The sequence below is a fragment of the Equus quagga genome, chromosome 4 (assembly GCF_021613505.1).
Source record: "Equus quagga isolate Etosha38 chromosome 4, UCLA_HA_Equagga_1.0, whole genome shotgun sequence".
In the NCBI taxonomy this organism is placed as follows: Eukaryota; Metazoa; Chordata; class Mammalia; order Perissodactyla; family Equidae; genus Equus; species Equus quagga.
The window spans coordinates 133,217,933-133,239,954 of record NC_060270.1 but is presented as its reverse complement, the minus strand read 5'-3'; the positions used below and the strand labels follow the sequence as shown (position 1 = coordinate 133,239,954).

General features: G+C 43.4%; 1 protein-coding gene across 1 annotated transcript in view; it reads left to right on the top strand.

The window, feature by feature from the left end:
- The window catches only part of RFTN2 (raftlin family member 2), a 64,968-nt gene extending 43,237 nt beyond the window's left edge, over nt 1–21,731 (top strand). The window contains exons 8-9 of the mRNA XM_046659747.1: nt 11,757–11,835; nt 21,403–21,731. Of these exons, the coding sequence (XP_046515703.1) occupies nt 11,757–11,835; nt 21,403–21,675 (352 nt within the window). The 3' untranslated portion in view covers nt 21,676–21,731. The remainder of the gene's footprint in view (nt 1–11,756; nt 11,836–21,402) is intronic.
- The last annotated feature ends 291 nt before the right edge of the window (nt 21,732–22,022 follow it).

The following is a 22,022-nucleotide window of genomic DNA, read 5'->3' as shown; positions in this document are numbered from 1 at the left end:
CGTCCTTTCCTTTTCAGAAAATCAAGGTGAAAACTGACACTAAACTCTTCAGGGCAAATCTGGTAGAGGATGAAATTCACGGCTAATAGTGCTGACCTTAAAAAAGTCACCAGAATAAGGGGCCGGCCCCGTGGCCGAGTGGTTAAGCTCACACGCTCCGCTTCAATGGCCCAGGGTTTTGCCGGTTTGGATCCTGGGCGCGGACATGATACCGCTCATCAGGCCATGCTGAGGCCGTGTCTCACATGCCACAACTAGAAGGACCCACAACTAAAATATACAACTATATACTAGGGGAATTTGGGGAGAAAAAGCAGGAAAAAAAAAGATTGGCAACAGTTGTTAGCTCAGGTGCCAATCTTTAAAAAAAAAAAGAAAATCACCAGAATAAAATGGAAGGAGGAGCCGAAGTTCCCTCTGGCTGCCTCAAAGCAGCGGGGTCACCCCCTCTCCCCAATTCTAAATCAGTAATAATCTGAAGGCCGGGCAGGAATGTGCCTTTGAACAAGAATCCCAAAATGATTCTCATGCACGTTCGGAAACACTGACTTATAACCTTGCAGTGACAGAGAGCGAGCGAGAGAGCAGGGGAAGCACTTAGATCACAACAGGGAAGAAAGAGGCGCCCCCTCATTTGTGTCTCAGGAGACAGAAGGTAAAGGCGGGGGCGTGGTGGTAGGTGAATCAAGTTATTCTCTACTGAGAATATTTAAAAAGTCTGGTTCTTAAGGACACAATATGAATAATGAAAAGAGAAAATCGTCTTCTCACTGTGGTGTCGGGAGCCCCCTCCCCACTTCCATTCTCTGCAGCCCCAGCAGAAAAGGCCCCCCAGCCCTGCGGTCACCACAGCCCAGAAGCACTAGGAGCCTATGCAGTTCTTTCAGACACAAATGCCCCAGTGATTTCCTCTAAACCCTTGAGTGGCAGCTGGAGCAGGAGTTGCATATTTATATACAGTCAAGGAGAGGCGAGGGCTGCACATTTGGTCCATTCCGATGCAGTTCTCTTCCCTTCCTAGTTTAAGTTCTGTGGAAACCGCATGTGTAATTCCACTGTGGGTTAAGCTCCCAGTAATCTTATCATGAGCAGCATTTTGATAAGGCCACGTTTTTTAAAATAGTCAATTTGTTCTATTCACTTCCAGTTGTCACTAACTTGAATTTTTAACAATTTGGAGGGGGTAGGGGTGGGAGGAGCTAAACTGTGGCAATGCCCTTTTTCGTCTTTAACACACACATGCTAATACCTGATAATCAAATCAGGGTTGGAAGGCAAAGGATCTCTGTGGGTAAGCACATAGCTACAAAGGTGCAATCTAAAACAAGATTTTATAATTTTGCTTTTAAAAAGAAATTTTTATTTCCTATTTTAAAAGCAAGAATTTACTCATTTATCTCTGAGTTGCAAACATCAAACCATGGCAATTAATTAATGTACAAGATGATGCAAAAGTAATCAGAAAATACAAATTAACCTAACAATTCTGTTTCCTCTAGTCTAATGGATTTGGGGACCATACATGGAAGCTTTTTCATGAGAGTATTTTCATTTCACAAGTGACTAAGCAGTTGCAGATAAGCCACTCATTTGAAAGCAGCTCAGTGGTATTCAAACTGGTTCACATTCTTCCATTTTATTTTAAACAGAATTTTCTTTCAGTTCAGCTCACATGTTTACTGAATACCTGCTATGTACAAGGTAATATTTACCCAGGCTAGGGGCAGACTCCAGCTTCCAGGAACTCAGAATCTGCTGGAGGGACAACACAGTCACCAATAAGTGATGCAGAACAGATGGTGACACGTCCTGCAGTGGACGTCTAGGGATATGTTCTCGACAGGGCTGGTTCTGCCCCACAGGGAGGAAAACTGGTGATGGGGGAGGTTAAAAAATAATAGAGAGTACAATGATCTGTGGCCCTCCAAAAGGTCACAGGACACCAACAGATACACAGCGCGTCTTTGGTATTGAATTTTAGAGGCTTTGCTGGGAAGATGGCAGCATAGGAGGACTCTGAACTCACCTCCTCCTATGGACACAACAAATTTACAACTACCCTTGGAACAATTACCCCTGAGAGAGAACTGAAAACTGGAATAAAAAGAACCCCCACAACAAGGGACAGTGGTGACTACAGTGGAAGAGACAAAACTTCCTTTCTGGATAAGAAAAAAGCCACACTCTAGCCATTGGGCTTCACAGCCGGCCGGGAGCAATGTTAAAGTACAAAGCATTCCCTGGAGGAGCAGGGAATCTGAGTGGGAGAGCTATGCCACCATAAGCAGCTTTTGAACTCAGCACAACCGAGACGAGTGTCATAATATCTGGCTTTGTTGTCTATTAACAACAATGGAGAATGCCCCCAGAAAAGCTATCGAACATGAGAGAAAGAAAAGCCTGCTCTTAAAGGGTACAAATTCACCTGTTTCAGAAAGCAACACAAAATCACCAGAAGGTGCACAGTCCTTTGGTGAAGAGACTCATTTGATAGGCTCTGGGTGCATGTCAGGGAGGCAAGAGATGGCTGGGACCACCTCCCCAGGGACTGAGACATTGGCAGCAGCCATTACTGTGACCTAGTACAGGCATGCTCACGCAGATGCTGGCAGACGCCATTGGAGTTCTTCCTCTGGTCTGTTAGTGCAGGAGTTTGCCCCGCTTACAAGACAACTGATCTAATCTAGCTCAGCCAGGGCAGGCAGCTCACCCTAGGGACAGGCACCACCCACCATCAAGCCCTCAGGCAACTTGTGGGCCTGCAAAGGTGGGGTGGGTGGGACCTCTGCAGTAGGGCAAGTGGGTCTGCCTTGCAGGGCAGGGGCTGTGTGAGGGGCAGATCTGTGTTGGCAGAGTGTGTGGGGCCTCTGCAGCAGGGTGAGTGGGTCCAGTTCAGTGGGGTGGGATGTGCACATGGGGTAGGACTGCTTGGACAGGATGTAGGCCTGCTGGCAATGGGGCTTGTCAGCTGCAGCAGACTTGTGCTTCTCAAACACCCATATAGGGGATCAGCCTCACCTTCCAATGCCTGAAACAATTGATTGCTCCCATGCCTGGAGCCAGCTCCATCCAGCTGCACTACTGAGAGAGCTGACAATAGCCTTGTAATTGTGAGCCCCTGAGCCTAGCAACCAGCCATGCTGGGGGCCTATTAACTTAACAGAAAAGCTGCAGCGGGAATGTGCCATTAGACCTTGCAGCCAGCTGTGCTAGGGCTCCCCCTGCCCAATAAAGTGACTAAAGTGACCATTGCAGCCACACTCAGTTGAGCCTTACAACCAGCCAGCCAGGGGGACAGCCTATCCTTCCTGTGCACCTGCAGTAAGAGCAACCCTGCCACAACAGAAGAACACATGTAGCCCATACAGGGGACACTGGAACATGTGGAACTGGTGATAAGAGGTAAGCACACTGCTGGGCCTCATAAGACCACTTCTCCAAGATCAGGAGACATGGTTGATCTACCTAAAACATAGACATAAGCACAGAGAAATAGGCAAAATGAGGAGACAAAGGAATATGTTCCAAATAATGGAACAGAACAAATTTTCAACAAAAGAACTAAACAAAACTGAGATAAACAATCTATCTGATAAAGAGTACAAACCGATAATCATAAGGATGCTCACTGATCTTGGGAGAAGAATAGATGAACACAGTGAGAACTTCAACAAAGAATTGGAAAATATGAGAAAGAACCAATCAGAAATGAAGAATGCAATAATGGAAATGAAAAACTCACTAGGGGAACTCAATAGCAGAGTAGATGATCCAGAAGAATGAATCAGTGAGCTGGATGAAAGACTAGAGGAAATCATCCAAGCTGAACAGATAAAATCAAAGAGAATTGAAAACAATGAGAATAGTCTAAGGGAGCTGTGGAACAACATCAAGTGCACTAACATCCATATTATAGGTGTCCCAGAAGTAGAAGAGAGAGACAAAGGGGCAGAGAGGCTATTTGAAGACGTAATAGCTGAAAACTTTCCTAACCTAAGGAAGGAAACAGACATACAAGTACAGGAAGCACAGAGAACACAAAACAAGATGAACCCAAAGAGGTGCACACCAAGACACATTATAATTAAAATGTCAAGAACTAAAGAGAAAGAATCCTAAAAGCTGCAAGAGAAAGACAACAAGTTACATACAAAGGAAACCCCATAAGGCTATCAGCTGAATTCTCAGCAAAAACCTTACAGGCTGGAAGGCAGTAGCATGATATATTTAAAGTGCTGAAAAGAAAAAAACCTACAGCCAAGAATATTCTATCCAGCAAGATTATCACTCAGAATGGACAGAGAGATAAAGAGTTTTCCAGACAAGCAAAAACTAAAGGACTTTATCACCAAGAAACCAGGGAAATTCTAAAGAGACTTACTGAAGTGGGGGGAAAAAGACCATAAATAGGAATAAGAAAATTATCAAAAAAATAAGTTAAATCAATGGTAAAGGCAAATATATAGTAAAGGTAGCAAATCAACCACCTGTGAAGCTAATATGAAAGTCAAAAGACAAAAGTACTAAAATTATCTACTTCAAAGATAAGAGGTTAACAGATACATACACACACAAAAGAGATTAAGTATGATATAAAAAACATAGAATGTGGGGGGCTGGCCCCATGGCCGAGTGGTTAAGTTCGCGCGCTCCGCTGCAGGCGGCCCAGTGTTTCGTTAGTTCAAATCCTGGGCGCGGACGTGGCACTGCTCATCAAACCACGCTGAGGCAGCGTCCCACATGCCACAACTAGAAGGACCCACAACGAAGAATACACAACTATGTACCAGGGGGCTTTGGGGAGAAAAAGGAAAAAATAAAAAATCTAAAAAAAAAAAAAACATAGAATGTGGGAGGAGAGGAATAAAATAGTAGAGCTTTTAGCAAGAGGTCAAACTTAAGAGACCATCAACTTCATATAGATTGCTATTTAAGTAGGTTATTGTTTATGAACTTCATGGTAATCACAAAACAGAAACCTATAATAAATGCACAAAAAATTAAGAGAAAGGAACCCAAACATGATACTAAAGAAAGCCACCAAACCACAAGGGAAGAGAGCAAGAGGAGAAGAAAGGAACAGGGAAGAACTACTAAAAAATCCAGAAAAAAATAACAAAATGGCAATAAGTACATACTTGTCAATAGCTACTGTAAGCATCAATGGGCTAAATGCTCCAATCCAAAGACATGGGGTGGCTGATTGGATTGAAAAACAAGACCCATATATATGCTGCATACAAGAGACACATTTCAGACCTAAAGATACAAACTGAAAGTGAAGGGATGGAAAAAGATACTCCATGCAAATGACAGTGAAAAGAAAGCTGGGGTAGCAATACTTATATCAGACAAAATAGACTTCAAAACAAAAACTGTAACAAGAAACAAAGAAAGGCACTACATGATTATAAAAGGAACAATTCAACCAGAGGGTATAATGCTCATAAGTGTCTATGCACCCAACATAGGAGGACCTAAATATATAAATCAATAATTAACAGACATACAAGAAGAAAAAGATAGTAACACAATAATAGCAGGGAACTTCAACAGTCCACTTACATCAATGGATAGATCAGCCAAACAGAAGATCATTAAGGAAACATTGGCCTTAAATGACACATTAGACCAGATGCACTTAGCAGATATACACAGAACATTCCATCCAAAAACCACAGAATACACATTCTTTTTGAATGCATGTGGAACATTCTCCAGGATAGATCACATACTAAGCCACAAAACAAGTCTCAGTAAATTTAAGATGATTGAATTAATACCAAGCGTCTTTTCTGACCACAATGGTATGAAACTAGAAATCAACTACAGGAAGAAAACTAGAAAAGCCACAAATATGTGGAAATTAAACAAAATGCTACTGAACAACTGTTGGGTCAAAGGAGAAAAACAAATAACTGGAGGGGCCAACCCCATGGCCAAATGGTTAAGTTTGCACGCTCCGCTTCGGCAGCCCAGGGTTTTGCCAGTTCAGATCCTGGGTGAGGACGTGGCACTGCTTGGCAAGCCATGCTGTGGTAGGCATCCCACATATAAAGTAGAGGAAGATGGGCACAGATGTTAGCTCAGGGCCAGTCTTCCTCAGCAAAGAGAGAAGGATTGGTGGCAGATGTTAGCTCAGGGCTAATCTTCTTTAAAAAAAAAAGAAGAAGAAAAAGAAATCCTCCCCTTTACTGAAGCAACTGAGGGAGTGGAAGAGTGAATTATTTTTAAATTTGGGTATAACAGGGGACATTTTAATATTTCAAAATAACATAAAATTCTCTAAGCTGTCATTATTCTCAGCTGGTGTGCCTGAAGAATAAGTTTTGTTAGAAGGAGAAGGAACAGTTAAAGCTTAAAAGATTCACACTAAATGTCAATGAATTTTTTTTTTTTGTAAAAAGACCTGCAAGCCATTGCTCACTTGTTATGATTTTTTTTAAGCCTGTTCTCTGGCATCAATATATTATCACAGAAACCAAATGACCACTCATTCATAAAGTCTGTGATTCTTCAAATATTTAAAATGGGGGCTTTCTGCTAATTAACATGGAAGATGCAGAGATATGGAGACCGGCTCCACAGGGAGCTTGACCTGGTAGGAGGGGAATGTGCATACCAGCTACCATATGTCCTGCTAAAGGGATTAAGATCCATGGAGCCCCAAAAAGGGGGTGTTGCTCTTCAGTTGAGGGGTCATTGGAGGCTTTCTGAAGGAGGTCACACTTGAAGTGCATCTCAAAAGATGGGCAGGCTGGGAAGTGGCAGAGGTGGTGATGTGGGCATTCCAGGTGGGACAATGCTACCAGCAGGAATTTAGAGACCAGCCATGGGTAGAGGGAACGATTCCCACAGGACAGTCAAACATGACCTTGATTTTTACATTTTAAAGGGTGTAGGGAGACTCTCTCCTACCTGCCCGTAACTTCTAAGGACTCCAGCTCTGTTTCAAAGATGCTTGAAACCATCAGCAAATACTGGACCAACCAGGAGTTCACATTGTCCTCATTACTTCCTACAAAAATAATTTAAAAATTTAGGGGCCAGCCCCGTGGCCGAGTGGTTAAGTTCTCGAGCTCCACTGTGGCAGCCCAGGGTTTCGCCAGTTCGGATCCTGGGTGCAGACGTAGCATCACTCATCAGGCCACATTGAGGCAGCATCCCACATGCCACAACTAAAAGGACCCATAACTAAGATATATAACTATGTATGGGGGGGGTGCGGTTTGGGGAGATAAAGTAGGGAAAAAAAATTTAAAAATTTAAATGTCACTAAAGATATTATAACACTCTGATAAAATTGCTTTTTAGTTTTGTTTTTGTTGCTCTGTTTTTATAAGTAGTGTTATTCACTCGTACAAAACTGAATTCATGGGGGAGTTTTTTAAGGCAGAGCTTTCAATGATTCATCTTTTGTATGGCGCTTAAATGCCCCAGGTCATGAACCTGCTCCATCTCTCCTTCCTTTTGCCATACTAACACCAGGACCTGTGTACGGTCTGTTTAAGTAGTCTGATTGGCCCTGGAAAAATGAACACTTGTTTTTATTTTCTTCATTATTCTCCACTACAACCCGTGAACCTGAAATGCTAAATTTGGGAGATGCTACATACAAACCTGGACTTTTGCAAAGTAGTCTATCCTTATCCATCCGTTATCAACATTTCCAGGGAGAAAAGGATTAAGCTGGGCCAGCCCTCTCTGTCGTTGGGGCTGCAGTATTCATTCTGCACCTGCTCTGGAGACAGTGTGGTATCCAGAAAAGGGAGAAAGTAGGAGTGACCCAAGACTAAACTCTTAAAAACTCTGGGTCTCAATTTCCTTATCCATAAAACGGGGAAAATGATGCCTTCTCTGCCCACCTTAAAGGACAAGCGTAAGACACACACGTGCGCTTACCTGTCCCTCCCACTGCCTGTGCCCTCCTACAGACCATGGCCCCAGGCCTTGTCTGCTGCGCCCCGAAAGGAAGGCCTAGTGGTCGTTTTCACAGCTTCCTTGCAGACTGCTCCCTGGACCACCTCGTACGGCAGCTCAGATTCTTGAACAACACAGGTTGTGCCAGAACTTTTTCAGAGCCCATGTGTACATCAAGCATTTTTCAGAAGCTGTGTTCATTTTCTGTTATGTCTGAGCATGACTGCCCATTAATAACAGGCTGAAAGAGATTCCGAGGCTCTACATCCCTCTCAGGGAGATACTAAGTTACTCAGTCAGCTAACAGCCCTTCTCAGATGGAGTTTCTGTGGGGAATGGGAGACGTAGGCCCTGTGACCCGAGCGCATCGGGGCGTCTAAAGCACTCAGGTCCCGAAGGACTCACTGCTCGCAGCCTTGCAGAAGCTGTGCTACGGGGCAAGCATCCCACCCCAGCTCGGGAGCCGCAGGGACGGTGAGGGCCTCGCCTGCCCTGCTGATGGCGGTCCCTGGATGGCTTCAGATCTCTTTCCTTTAGTTCTCCCACGATTGGGTTCTCCACTTCTCACCAGTGTTCTGAAAAGAGCAGGACCTGTTTTAAATCAGAATGGCCCTTAGCAAACCAGGGACATGGAGATCCCAGACATATTTCACAGTGAGGAGTTGTCTATAAGGACCTCCCAAGAGATGGGAAGATGCTGACCTTCCAGAGTCTCATTGGGTCATCTGGAGACTGTCCTAAGCTTTGGATGCAGCGTCTCCTCATTTGCTGTTTTCTGCCCTCGGGAAAGGTTGAGAAGGCTGCTCTAGGCCGAACGTTGCAGCCCAGCGCGTTCAGACTTGCTCCACCCTGTTATTGATTGGAAAGAACTCACCCCAGGGCTCCCACAGTCCCCACCCTGACATTCTCCTGCTTCCTCTTCAAGAAGAACGATTCCATCCTGATCCTTCCTTCTTGTCTTTGGACAGTTCTAGGCCTGGTTTCCTCATGCGATTCTCTACCTGGATCACACACCTTGAATATTACCCAGAAACCTCTTCTCTATTCTCGTGCACCCCTTCCCTTGCCTTTCTCTCTGGAAGATGTGCTTGACTCTGAGACGTTTCCCTCATTGCATTACACGAATGGGGAAGTGGAGGGAGCTCGTGTTCATTGTGCTCCTTCCAGCGGCCGCACAGTGAGGTTCTGCATGCACGTCGACTCATTCATCCTGCACAACATCCCTGTAGAACACTCTAAAGTCAGAGGATTTAAAAACTCTGTTACAGTCGACAGCTTTTACGTGGCATCATCAGCTACTATGGTAGAGTTGGGATTTGAACCCATGAACTCCTGGTGCCAAAACCACGGCCTTTTCCAGTAGAGTCCGTGCCTCCCAAACCAGACCAGCCCTTTCTGCACACTGCCAGTCCCTTCCCTGTACACCCGCGTCATAACTGATGTCTCCTGATGGTTCAGGTTGTTCCCAAAAGTTACTATATATTTCATACTGATGCGGGGTCGGTGAGCCGGAGTCGAAAGAAAGATTTCTTAGACTCTTAAGATCTGGCAGTAGTGCTCTTTTATTTAGAGAATAGTGTAGCATGGGGACAGGACCCATGGGCAGTCAGAGCTTCTGCTGCCGCCGCTTCTGCTGCCCCCGCTGGCACGAGGACAGGGCCCATGGGCAGGCAGAGCAGCTGCTCCTGCCCCCACTGGTATGGGGACAGGACCAATGGGCAGGCAGAGCTGGTGTGTGGGGACAAGACCCACAGGCAGTCAGAGCTCCTGCTGCTGCCCCAAGTTGAGGGTTAGAGCTAAATTTAAGGCATAGGTATATGATTCATCTCTTTACAAGACAAAGGAAAGAACAAAAAAAAGTTAACATGGTATCAGTGCAGGTGGGGTCTGGTCGGTTGGGTGATCCCATGACTTTTAGACAAGAATCAAATCAGATTAAGTAAAGGTTAGAAAGGTTAGACGCCACCACCCTAAACCAGTTACATGAGATTGCCAGACAGCAACCAACTTAAGTTCTTGCCTTCCCCATTAAGAGTTTCTAGGGACAAGGTCATCTCTCTTCTTCTTCCTGGTACAGAGAGGGAGGCACGTTTTACAGGTAGAGATTTACCTTACAAATGTCCCAACAAGGGCAAGTTCCATTCCCCAGAGCCTCCTTCCCTGTCCCAGTTTATCGAAAGCAATCAGCCCCAAACAATCCTGATGCCAAAGAGACATATCCTGGGGTGGCCAATTTCAGGTCCCGACAAGGTCATCCCCCCTTCCTTCACAAACGCAAATGTCTCAAAAGGGCAAGCAAAATTCCAGTCCTGGGAGCCTGCTTCTCATCTGCAGTTTTAAAAGTAACCAGCCTAAAAGTCCTCATCATAAACCATTTTAAAATTAAGCAGCCTAAAAATCCTCATCAATACCAAGTCTTTTCTTCTTTTTTTTTTTTTTTTTTTTTGGAGGAATAAAGCCCTGACCTAATGTCTGCTGCCAATCCTCCTCTTTTTGCTGAGGAAGACTGGCCCTGAGCTAACATCCATGCCCATCTTCCTCTACTTTATATGTGGGACGCCTACCACAGCATGGCTTGCCAAGCGATGGCATCTCTGCACCTAGGATCCGAACCGGCAAACCCTGGCCACCAAAGCGGAACGTGCGAATTTAACCGCTGCACCACGGGGCAGGCCCCCCACGTCTTTTCTTCTAATCAAAAATAAGGTCAAACTAAAACGAGATTAGACTAGAATCAGTCTTTTAAAAATAAAAGTTAAAGAAAGGCAGTCTTTCATTACCACTTTGGGGGGAGAAGAGTTGCTGTTTCTCCAAATTCAACAGTGTCAGTAAATTGAGATTTTCAAATGGTGTGGGGTTGACATATACTCTAGGGCCCGAGTTTCAGTGTTGCATTTGTTTTCCAGTAAAAGAGCTCAGCATAAAATGCAGCGAAGAGTGAGGTTTTGTTTAGGTTTTTTGCATAATAAAAGTCGTAACTGAGCAACATTAGCTCCAGACTCTCCTCCCCATGAATCCCTGGAGACTCTGGGAAAAGCATTTCAGAGACATCCAAACCCCAAGTAGTCGTTGGCAAGGGGTAATTTGCCACGATGATAGTTAAATAAGGAGAATACTGAGTAGCTGCCTACAAAGAAGCATCTGAAAATGAAACTAGTGGTGGCTCAAGTCCCTCCATTGAAAATGTATATACATTTCTCCACGCCGCAGCCCACATTGGTCTCTTCCTTTTATAAGGCAAATTTGTCAGTGCATACCAAGAAGCTTAAATCATACCCTTTGGACCCAATAATCTCACTCCTGAGAATTTATCTCAAGGAATAAATTATAAGGAAAACTATACATATTTCTATAGCAGTGTTTTTTATAATAAGCAGAAAACTGGAAACAACCTAATTTTCCAGTAACAAGGAAATGCTTCGTGCATTTTGCTATCTTAATTCTTTGAGATACTATGCTGCTATTAAGAATACAGTCACAGCGGGCGAATAAGGAAAAGGGTGTCCAGTGAAAAGCACAGAAATGCAAATAAGCAGCGTTGCAGACGTGCAGAAATACCCATGTTGATGAAGACTAGGAGGGAGACAGATGAAACAGCTATGTTAGCACCGTGAGATTACAAGTTTTACACACTAAAATTTTCTTTTGTAGTGACCATATTCAGTTTTTAGGAATTTTCTTATTTTTCCTGCTGCAACTTATATCGAGTCATATTTCATAGTTATTTTTGGATCAGAACATTATTCTACAAAGGGTATGCGTGGAATATTCTAGCCAAGTGTACAAATGGAGAAGAACTAATTCACAAACACTGACGCTGTTGTTTTAATTTGCAGTGAGGGGAATTTGGCTACAAAGCAGGTCGTGTTCCTGCAGAGACCAGCTATGTGGAATTCAGCGGCTCTGACCCCAGAAGTGAGTAAATCCGTGCCTCACGAACTGCATGTTATATTGAAGCGTTTAAACTCTCGTTGTGATTGTAATGGTGAGCACAGATGAGGAAGTGTGCACTCGATGTGGGAACAATCTTCTAACCGACATACAAGGAGGTGTGCCAGCAAGCGGACAACATGAGACAGTTCTGAAGGGAAGCCCGTTCTTTTGAGCTGAAGGCAATTAAGAAACAGCAGACACAGGAGGAACTGTCTACCCTGTCCCTTTCCAACACAAAGCAGGGCATAAATTTCCCTTTTTAAAGTTGATGTGAATTTCCCTTGTAGAGTGGTCTCCCTTTCCTGTACCAGGAGGAGAAGACTTTTAATCACCAGAGATGACTCTTATCCCTGGAGATGGCACTGACTTGAGTCCACATGAACAAACCTTACTAAAATAACTCTTATTTTCCATTAGTTTTACCATATACTTACCTTCCCACAATTTACTGCCGTAGAAGCTCAAACCCCTTTCCCTTTGTCTAGTCACTTCTCCACAATTTATCGCCCTTTGTTAAAATGATATATAAGCTCTCAAGTCTAACTGCCTTCCCTGTGAAGGCCCTATGTGCCTTCAAAATAAACCTTTTCTCCTGTCTTTTGTCAGTTTAATTTGCAGGGCTCAGGTACTAAACATAAGAGGACAGAGGAGAACTTTGTTCCTCCCCGACACTTCTAAGCCTTGTAAGTGAACTTGCCTAATATTGCAACAGATCTGTGCAATTTTCTCTATCTTGACCTCCAACGGCACTTTTATATTGTCTCCTCAAGTTCATATTTTTTCAGCCCTTTGCTGAAGGGCTGTGCTGAACCTCAAGTCACCTTATTCTTACTGGATGCACAGCTAGAATAGTATCTTTGAATGGAGCAATCTGGGCGTTAATAAAGCACAACTTTCAAAATAGGAAATTTGCAAATGGACTGGAAAATTATTTAAAGTGATTCTTTTTCTGTATTTCAACAAAATGTTGTTTTAGAAAACTTTAAGTTTTTCTAAACTAGCAAAGCTAGACTGAGAGTATATGTAATACCACCATGCTAAGTCATCTCACATTAATTTTGGAAAGAGTGTAGCTGCCTCACTAGGTAAATAGGTAGAGAGTAGGCGGGGAGATAGGAAGGTGCCTCCTCCTGCGGGAGAGCAGAGATCAAGTGCACAGATACTGGAAAGACTCTGATTCGAGTTAGAGCCCACGGGGCTGCAGCGCCCCCAGCCCCCGGGAGCAGTTCATTAAGAAATATTCTGTCAAGAAGGAGCAAGGGTGGGTACATGCAGAGAATGGCCAGAAAAGGTTTTCATTCTACTTTCTCCTTCCCCAAAGTAGCTTCTCACCATGCTACAGCCTCTCCTTTCTTTCTTTCAACATTCTGCAAATGGCCATCATTTCTGAGGAAAAGTCAGCAGAAGCCACAGCCTCATGGCATTTTTGATTAACTGGGGGCCATGGAGTTGGTGTTTGCGAAGATATCAGACCCAAATTCAGCTGCTTCACGGTCTCCTTTACTCAGGATTAGATATCGGTTCCCTGATTCCCTGAGAATATTTACACCCTTTTTGTGCAACTTTAAATACCATCCAGTAGTCTCATGGTAGTTTTCCTTTGGGTAATCTTTATATTTACAGCCATTGTGAATAAAATTGCTGGCTCATTATATAATAGTAAGGAAGTATATAAATGTCAGCTGTGTCAATGAGAAGTCCAGGAATAATGTACTTTATAGCTTAGAATTCTGCTTCTAAACGGATTTACTATTTCTTCCTTTGACTAACGTTTAGTTTTCCTAGCAGGAAATTGCAGGACATTGAGATTATTTCAGGGCAGACCATGTGGGTGGTTCAGTCTGGAGCTGAAGTGTCTAACAGCTATAACTGAAAACCAGTTTTTCAATTCTTTAAGTTTTCTCTGGTGAAAACAATTGTCATTTTATATCAAAAAAGTAGTAGTAGTATTGGGAAAGGAGACTGTTATTATGACGATAGTGTTAATTGGGCTATCTCACATGTATTTTGTGAAAGTTACATTTATAATATGCGTTGAAAAGTGTATGTAGTTGTAGGTCCATATAGCACGGTTCTTTGCTTGTACCTTGAGATCAGTCGTTGTTTGGGAGGAGTTGATGGGAGAATTGCTTCATTTATAAACGTTTTTAAAGAATTTTTTCAAAGGTGTTTAGTTCTAAAATAAGTTGGTGGAAATCTGAGACGTTACACGCGTTGCCCTGGGGCTGTCCATGAGTTTCCATTACAGCCCACATTTCATGAGCTGGTAGAAACCTATCCAGAGTTTAACCCTTGAAAAGAAGTTTCTCTCTTTCTTCTACTGAGACTAATGTCAAGATACGTGAGACTTTCCATATCCAATTGCACTCAACATAGAGCAGGATTTTTATTTTGAACGAAGCCATTTCCTGCCCCTGTTGTGGTGGAGGGAATTGAGAATTGCATAATGAAGAAAGCATATTGTTGGAATTTTTCTTCTGAGGTTATCAAGACCTTTACTTTTGCAATATTGTTTTATATTTCACAGATATGTTTTATGCAATATTCTAGATGGCTTCAGAATTTTTTTAAACGTGGAAAATATCAAGTCAGAGTACTTATACTCTCATTTACTCCCCGAATTTTCTTTAAGCTATTAAAAGACAGTTTGTTTTAGTAAGTCTAGAAAACTTTTAGAAAAAAAAATAGGAGAAAATCTTCATGAACTGGGGCTAGGCAAAGAGTTTTTAGACATGACACCAAAAGCGTACTCCATAAAAAAATTAATAAACTGTACTTCATCAAAATTAAAAACTTTTGATCTGCGAGTAACACTAAGAAAATGAAAAGACTAGCCACAGACTGGGAGGAAAAAAACTTGCAAATCACATATATGACAAAGGACGTGTATCCAGAATGTATCAAGAATTCTCAAAACTCAACAATAAGAAAACAGACAACCCTGTTAAAAGGTGTGGACACCTCACCAATGAGGATGTGTCAATGAGAAATGGGCCCTAAAAAGCTGCTTTCATCGTTAGCCATTAGGGAAATGCGAATGAGAACCACAATGAGATCCCACCATACACCTATTAGAACAACTAAAGTAAGAAATATTGACAAGACCAAGAACTGGCAAGGATGAGGAGCAACCAGAACTCTCAACAAGGCCGGGGGCCAATGCAAAATGGGACAGCCACTCTGCAATATACTTTAGCTGCTTCTTAGGAGGTTGAACATATGCATACCATATGACTCAGCAATCCCAGCCTTGGATATTTACCCTAGAGAATGAAAAACTTGTGTTCACACAAAAACCTAGATGTAAAGGTTTGTCGCAGTTCTAGTCACAATCTCCACACCTGGAAACAATCCAGATGACTTCAGCAGGTGACTAGATGAACAGCTGTGGTACGTCCATACAGTAAAATACTACTCAGAAATAAAAAGGAGTGAACTACTGATACACACAGTAAGCTTGCGTTAATCTCAGAAGCATGCTGGTTAAAAGAAGCCAGTCTCCAAGGGTTACAGACTGTGCTATCCCATTTTATGACATTCTCAAAAGACAAAACCAGAGTGTGGAGAACACATCAGTGGTCGTCAGGGATCAGGGGTTCGGGGGGATAATGGAACTGTTCTGTGCCCTCATTACGGTTACCCAGATCTATACCTCTGTGTTAGAATTCATAGAACTGTACACTTTTACTGTATGATAATTTAAAAGTTAGATTTAGAAGATGGTTTGCGTTATAAATTGCAGAGACTACATGGTTTATGTCTTTGTCCTTCGGTAGGGCTGTGCTTGGAGAAGGGAGTTCTTACCACGTGCAATGAGTTGTTGCCCTTCCCTTCCTCTACTTGAGGCTGTATGGTGTAATAAAGGGGGTTCTTCTTATCTTGCTCTTCCTTTTTTCTATTTTCGTTTTTCTTTATTTTTGCGGGGGGAGGGCCCTCCCAATGGATTCAAGGAACTGAGAGCGATGCTGAGCAGAGTGAGGGACTCTGACCAGGACTTCACCTCCATCTAGTGAATCTTGTCGATTGTTCTTCCAAGATCTCCTTTCGTAACTTTTTTCTTTCTTTTGAAGACTCAAAGAAAACTCATTGAATTTTTTATTGACTAAAAGTCTCTATTTCAGTTAAATTCTTCAACCCATTTCCCTTTGATAATTATTTAAAAGAAACAAAAGATCATTAAAAGTATTTCGTTTTCGCCAACTCAGAGTAGGGTTTCCATCCAGGGGTATTCTTGGGGTAGACAACAAACCACGAAAGGTGCTCCAGGGGTGTGTGCGTGTGTGTGTGCACGTGTGCTAGTGCACTAACAGCGTCTGCCACGCTCTCAAGACTCCGTGGCCCCATCTGTAAAATAAGGACAACATTAGCACCTGCCACAGGGCTATGAGGAGGATTCAGGCAGAAAACACGTGGCGGGCTCGGCACAGTGCCTGCTCAGATGGAATGTTGATATTGTTTTCGTAAGAATGTTTTTCTTTCAATAGTAGATGATTAAACACTACTAACTCTATGGAGAAACTGAAGAAAAATCCAGAACTTACTCCTGACCCTCCGTTTTCTCCAGCTAAAAATTACCTTCAGCCAGTATGTAGGAATGTAGTGTATTGATGTTTTTTGATGTTCAAAAAAATGCACATACACTTACATATATAAAGCTAATATGGCAAAATATTAACAAGTATTGAATTAGGTAGTAGGTATATGGGTGTTCATTGTACTATCCTTTAAAGTTTTTCATAATTGGAAAGTTGGGGAAAATTAAACTAAAAATCATTAGTGCCCAACAAGTTTTTTCTGTTAGTTATTACTTGGTAACTAATTAGTTACTCAGATGCTATACCAAAAAGACTCACATAGAATGATTTAAATACAACAGAAGGGTCTCTCTTGTCACAGGCTAAAGATGGGCAGGTAGTCTTGGTGGGCAAGGCTCTGCTTCATGACTGCTCTGCTCTGCCACCCTCAACACTTGGCTTCTGCCTCTGGACCCAGGGCTGCTGCCACACTTGTCACCACTGTCCAGCCAGCACAAGTAGGAAAGAGGAATTCCAGGCATGCCTCTGAGGCACTGACCCCCCAAGTCACACACATGCTTCTTCTCACATCCCATTGGCTGCAACTTTTTTATGTCACCACAGCATCTGCAAGGGAGGCTGGGAAATGTAATCTGGGCAACCATGTGCTGGTACCTCAGTGAAAGAGCACATGCCCAGCTAAAAATTTTGAGGCATTGGTTGTGGGGGAGTTCCATTATTAACAGAAAGACGGAGAGAATAGACCCTGGGAGACAGGTGTTCAATTTTAATGCTTCCAATTTTATATTTTTTGTCGTCTTTAGAGCAGTTTTGCATTCAAATAATTTTCTTGTCTTTAAAATATGTCTCAAAATGAATGCTCTCAAGAAGTAAAGACTTCTTAGATCATTTCTCTAACACAAACCAAAAAGTGGAGGAGCAGCAGCCAAAGAAAAGTTCTGAATTAGGTCTTTTCCAAGGTAACTATAATAAAATCATATGAATAATAAGAAATATTTAATGTATATGCTGACTTCTTCCTTAGAGTAAGGCAATTGTTTATCAAACTTTATTCTTACTTTTTCAGTCATTTGAAGTTCATTTGAAATTCTTTGAAAATCATAAGGTCATATTTCATTCATCAGCTGTTAACGTCCCAGACCAAAGTCCATGTGAAATCAAATCAGGCACCAGTGTAAACACAGGATGTCAGGTATCTCAAAGAGCTGTAAAAATAAAGATGAAAGCGTTTTGCTTTTATCATTAACAAAGTTCTTTGTGTAGGGAATTCTTTCCACTCAAGGCAAATGGGCTTTTTCCTGGTGGGGGCAGAAGCGGAAGAGTGGCCACTGCTGCCTTGGGGCGGGCGCTCTGTCCTGCCTCACGGTTAGCGAGCAGCTCTCTTCTGGGCCACCCACGCTGGCTTCCATATTGCCCATTGGTGTCTGTTGGGGTGTAAGGGAGAGACTAGCCTGTGTACATAAGGAATTATTGGCTCCGAGGTGGGAAGGATACTGGCACAGCTCATACCACCAAAAAAAGAGCTACAAGAACCGAGGCCTCGGGTTCTGACCCCAGAGATTCACCATTACCAGGATGTTCTCTCTCATCAGTTTCTTTCAGCGTCTGTGTGTGCATGAGCAGGGGGCTTCCTATGAGGTGAATGTGGCCACCTCAGCAAAAAGAAAGACCTTCTTTATCCTGGAGTCCGTACAGCAACCCCCGGGAAGGACTCTGGTTGGGTCCCTTTGGGCCACGTGCCCACACTGCAGCAGAGAACGGGGCAGATGGAAAGCTGGCCGGGAAGGTGGTGGTCCACAGCACTCTTCTGCCCCCCAGGCTGGAGTGACTTTGACAGCCTCAAGCTGGATGGATGACGCAGGAACACGTTCTGTGAGCAAGCAGCGGCGGCACCTCTCTGCATGTTCCAAAACCTCTGACCCTTCCAAGTGGCACTGGAGCTCCACGGAAGCTCGCAGTGTCTTCCTAACCCCCAATCATGAGACACAGGAAGAGAAATCCTGAATGTCCATTCCATGTGTGTACTGCTTTAGAAACCATATTTTTTAGCTACTCTGCCCCTCTGGCCATCATAACACTGTCCAAGACAACACAGCATCTTAGGATTGCTGGGATAATCCTGTTTTGTTCTGTTTTTAAGACACTGACAGTGAAGAATGAAGATAGGGTGGTAGGACACCCTCAATTCAACCAACTTGTCCCTGAGTCTCATGTATTTGAAGTGGGTCACCCATTTTTAGTAAATGAGAATGATTCTCAAAAGTTAATAGATTTTGTCAAGGGTGGCGTTAAATCTGCATCCAAATCTTGGAATAATTTCCCCCAATTTTATAGTGAAAATATTAGAAGAAAGTGAGAATATGAATAAGCCTGGCGATATAGCATGGAAATCTCTTTTTGTCGACATAAATATTCAAAATGTAGTGCTAAGTGGAAAAGTGAGCTGCGCACATCTATGTGTGTGTATGCAAACACATGTATGTTTAGAGAAGAAAACAGTAAAATATGCCAAATTTTAACAGTGGCATCTCTGCGAGTTGAGATAATGGGTGGGCTTTGCTTTTTTCTTTGTTTTTACCAGGTTTTCTACATTGAACATGTATTATGTTTGCAAGTGAAGGGAATTTTATTTGGGAAACACACAAATCTTCGACCACAAGTCTACTCGTACTTTTGCAAATAATGGGCGTGTTATACAGTGTGAAAAGAATAAAGCAAGACATTCCAGCTCCAGTTTGAGACCGGCCACTCCCTGACCTTGGACAAATCCTGCCTCTTTCTGGGCGGGAGTCGACCTCTATAGAATGAGGGCAGCACTCGCTGATCTCCAGGGACTGCCTGGGCTTCAGACTCCTACTTTGGAAGTCATAAGAACATTGCAATTTGATTTGTTGGAAAAGCTACTATTTCATGTGGAGTGAAGTTGGGGAGGCAAAATCATTGCTGAAGATGTGTTCATTGAGAGTCACATGGTAAAAAAGAAAATAAAAGTGTTTGCTCTGAAATCTTTTTTTAGAGTTACCATGTTAGGTATTTTGTCATCTTCTGATATTCGAAATTTACACTTGGTGGCTGTTTACTCATTAATACTTATATAAAAGTGAATTACTATGAATATCTTATTCTGAATAATACCTGATGTTTATTAGGAAAATTCTCATTGAGTATGTGAGAGTTGGCTTGTATCGGCTGGTATACAGTAAGGAATTTATTGCAAAATTTCCCTTTGGCCCTGGTGCTGGTGAGGAAGGGAAGATCCAGGCAGCCAAGTGCTGCCAGGCACCCCCGCCTGCCCGTTTTCATTCCGTTAACGCTGAGAGGTCACTCCGGAGTGAATGCATTCTTTATGCCTGTGGGAAAGGGAGCAGGAGCCAGGCTTGAGAAAGGAGCCCAGCCTGGCAGTCCCGTCAGCCCTCCCTGCAACCAAAAGGCTATGTCCTCTCTGACCAGCTTCCCAGGGCCGGGGAGAACGTACTATTCTCAAATCCTGGACCCGTCTAAGAGATCTGTCAGCGGCCACTGCTTGTATTAAATTCAATACATTTGGTAAATGAGAATAACAAGGAAAAGGATTTGAGATCTGATATTTGCATTTGATGAATGCACGGGGGCCAATGGAAGATGTCACCACCACCAAGCTATGTCTGATTTGGGACCATGTAGGTGGCTCTTTGTTGAGGGAGGACCCACTGTAGACTTGTTCATTCCCTTAAACTTGCCCAGGGACGCCAGTAACTCGGCCAAGACACAGATGAGCTGCCAGCACTCTCCTTTCTGTGCAACGGGCTGCATCCTCCTGTATGACAGTGTCATCAACAGAGGTTACATTCCACAACAGCCTGCAAATCCAATTTCATAAAGCTGTTTGTTTACTTTGTGTATTTGCCATGAAGAACAGTAGAAAATACTTTTGTATTTTATATACTACAGTTCAACAAACCTATGGGTTGACACATGTTTGTAAGACTAGCCTGGGCATCTGATTTCTATGGTTTTTTTCTAAGAGTTTTATAATTTTAACTCTTACATTTAGGAAAATGTAATCCTAGTTCCAACTGACAGATAAATGAACTTTCAGCAAATGCACTCTTCATAAACTGGAAAATTACTGTGCTTTTTTCATTTATCTTTTAAAATTTTTATTTATCTTTATTTCTCCGTGTTCAGTTTTTTGTCCTGAGAGTCTGATATTCGACACATGTCATGCTGTCAGTGGTAAGGAAGCCCTTGTAGGCAAATCTCAAGAGTCTGAACGTCCACAGGTTGAGCTGCTCCTGCTCTCTCCCTGAGCCTTCCTTTTACTGACTTAATTCTCTTATTTTGTCTTAAGTTTGCTTGGCAAAGGCCATGTCCTCTCCACTCTGACCAGCAGCCCTCAGTGAACAGCTCATAGCAGAACCCTCCACAGCTCCTCAGACAGTCTGCGGAACGGGCTGGTCAGGTTGCTCAGCTTTCCCGCCGTGTCAGGCGGAAGCAGTTTGTAGCAGAACCAGGAGAGGGGTCTGCGTGACCCAGGAAGCCACTCCAGGCCTACTTTCAATAGAAACTCGGCCTGAATTATCTGTGACTCTTCTGTGCAGCCTATTCCCACGAGAAATGGGTGTGAGGCGGCCACCGAAGTACCTTTTCTGCTGTTTAGACCCCAAGTAAAATCAAGAAGAAAAGTGGGAGCTTTAATGCATTTCTACCCTGCTTTGCTCCCTGAACCAGGCTCTCAATAGGTCTGTCTCTCAGAGGCGTCACTGAGGGCCCAGCCATGTGCACGCCACCCTGACGATGAGGACAGTCACGTGGCTGGAAGCTACAGAGTGCTGAGAAACAGAGAGGGGAGCTCCTGTCTCCCCGGGGGGAGGAGGGAGTGTGAAGGGTGGCTCTGACCGTCCTTGAAGATGAGCGGGAATTTGAAGAGAGGCAGGGAGAGGACGCTCCAGGCCGAGGACAGGACGTGCTGGAGCAGAGGGACAGGAGAACACCCATCTTTTTAACTCCCGGTTGCCAATCTCTTGTGTTTCAGAGGAAAGCCAGCCGGCATTTAAAAGGTGATGACAGGAACAAAGTCACCAGCAGGAGTGTCGGATTGGACACGACCACGTCGCAACCACCCGAGAGCAGAAACCCACCTGAGGAGGGCCTCCTCTCCGCTTCCAGAGAGTGCTGGACGGGGGAGCGGGGGCCGGCCCAGTACAGCAGCTTCTCTGGGGTCAGCAGCAGCGACAGCGTCCTGCGGGAACTGGACGAGGGACACTTTGACCAGGAAGACGGAGTAACTCAGGTCACTTGCATGTGAGCGATGACATAACGCAACGAAAGGCCCTGTAAATAATTATTAAAATAATTGCCTACGGACTTTATTGTTATTACTTTATCTGCATTTGTGTAATACTTTGAATTCTTCCAGACTCAGGCTTTCCTCTAATCTCCGTGAACTTTGGCCCAACCTCCCAGACAAGGAAGAATAAGCAACGTATTTGGAAATTTAGAATCATGTTTACACTTCTCCCAACTAAAACATCTGTTTAAACAGATGGCTTATTAGGTTATTAACCAATAATCTACTTCAGTTTCTCCTGAATAGACAAGGTACACTTTTCTTAGAATTCCTGAAGACTAAATATGTCAGGCAGCATTGTGCCT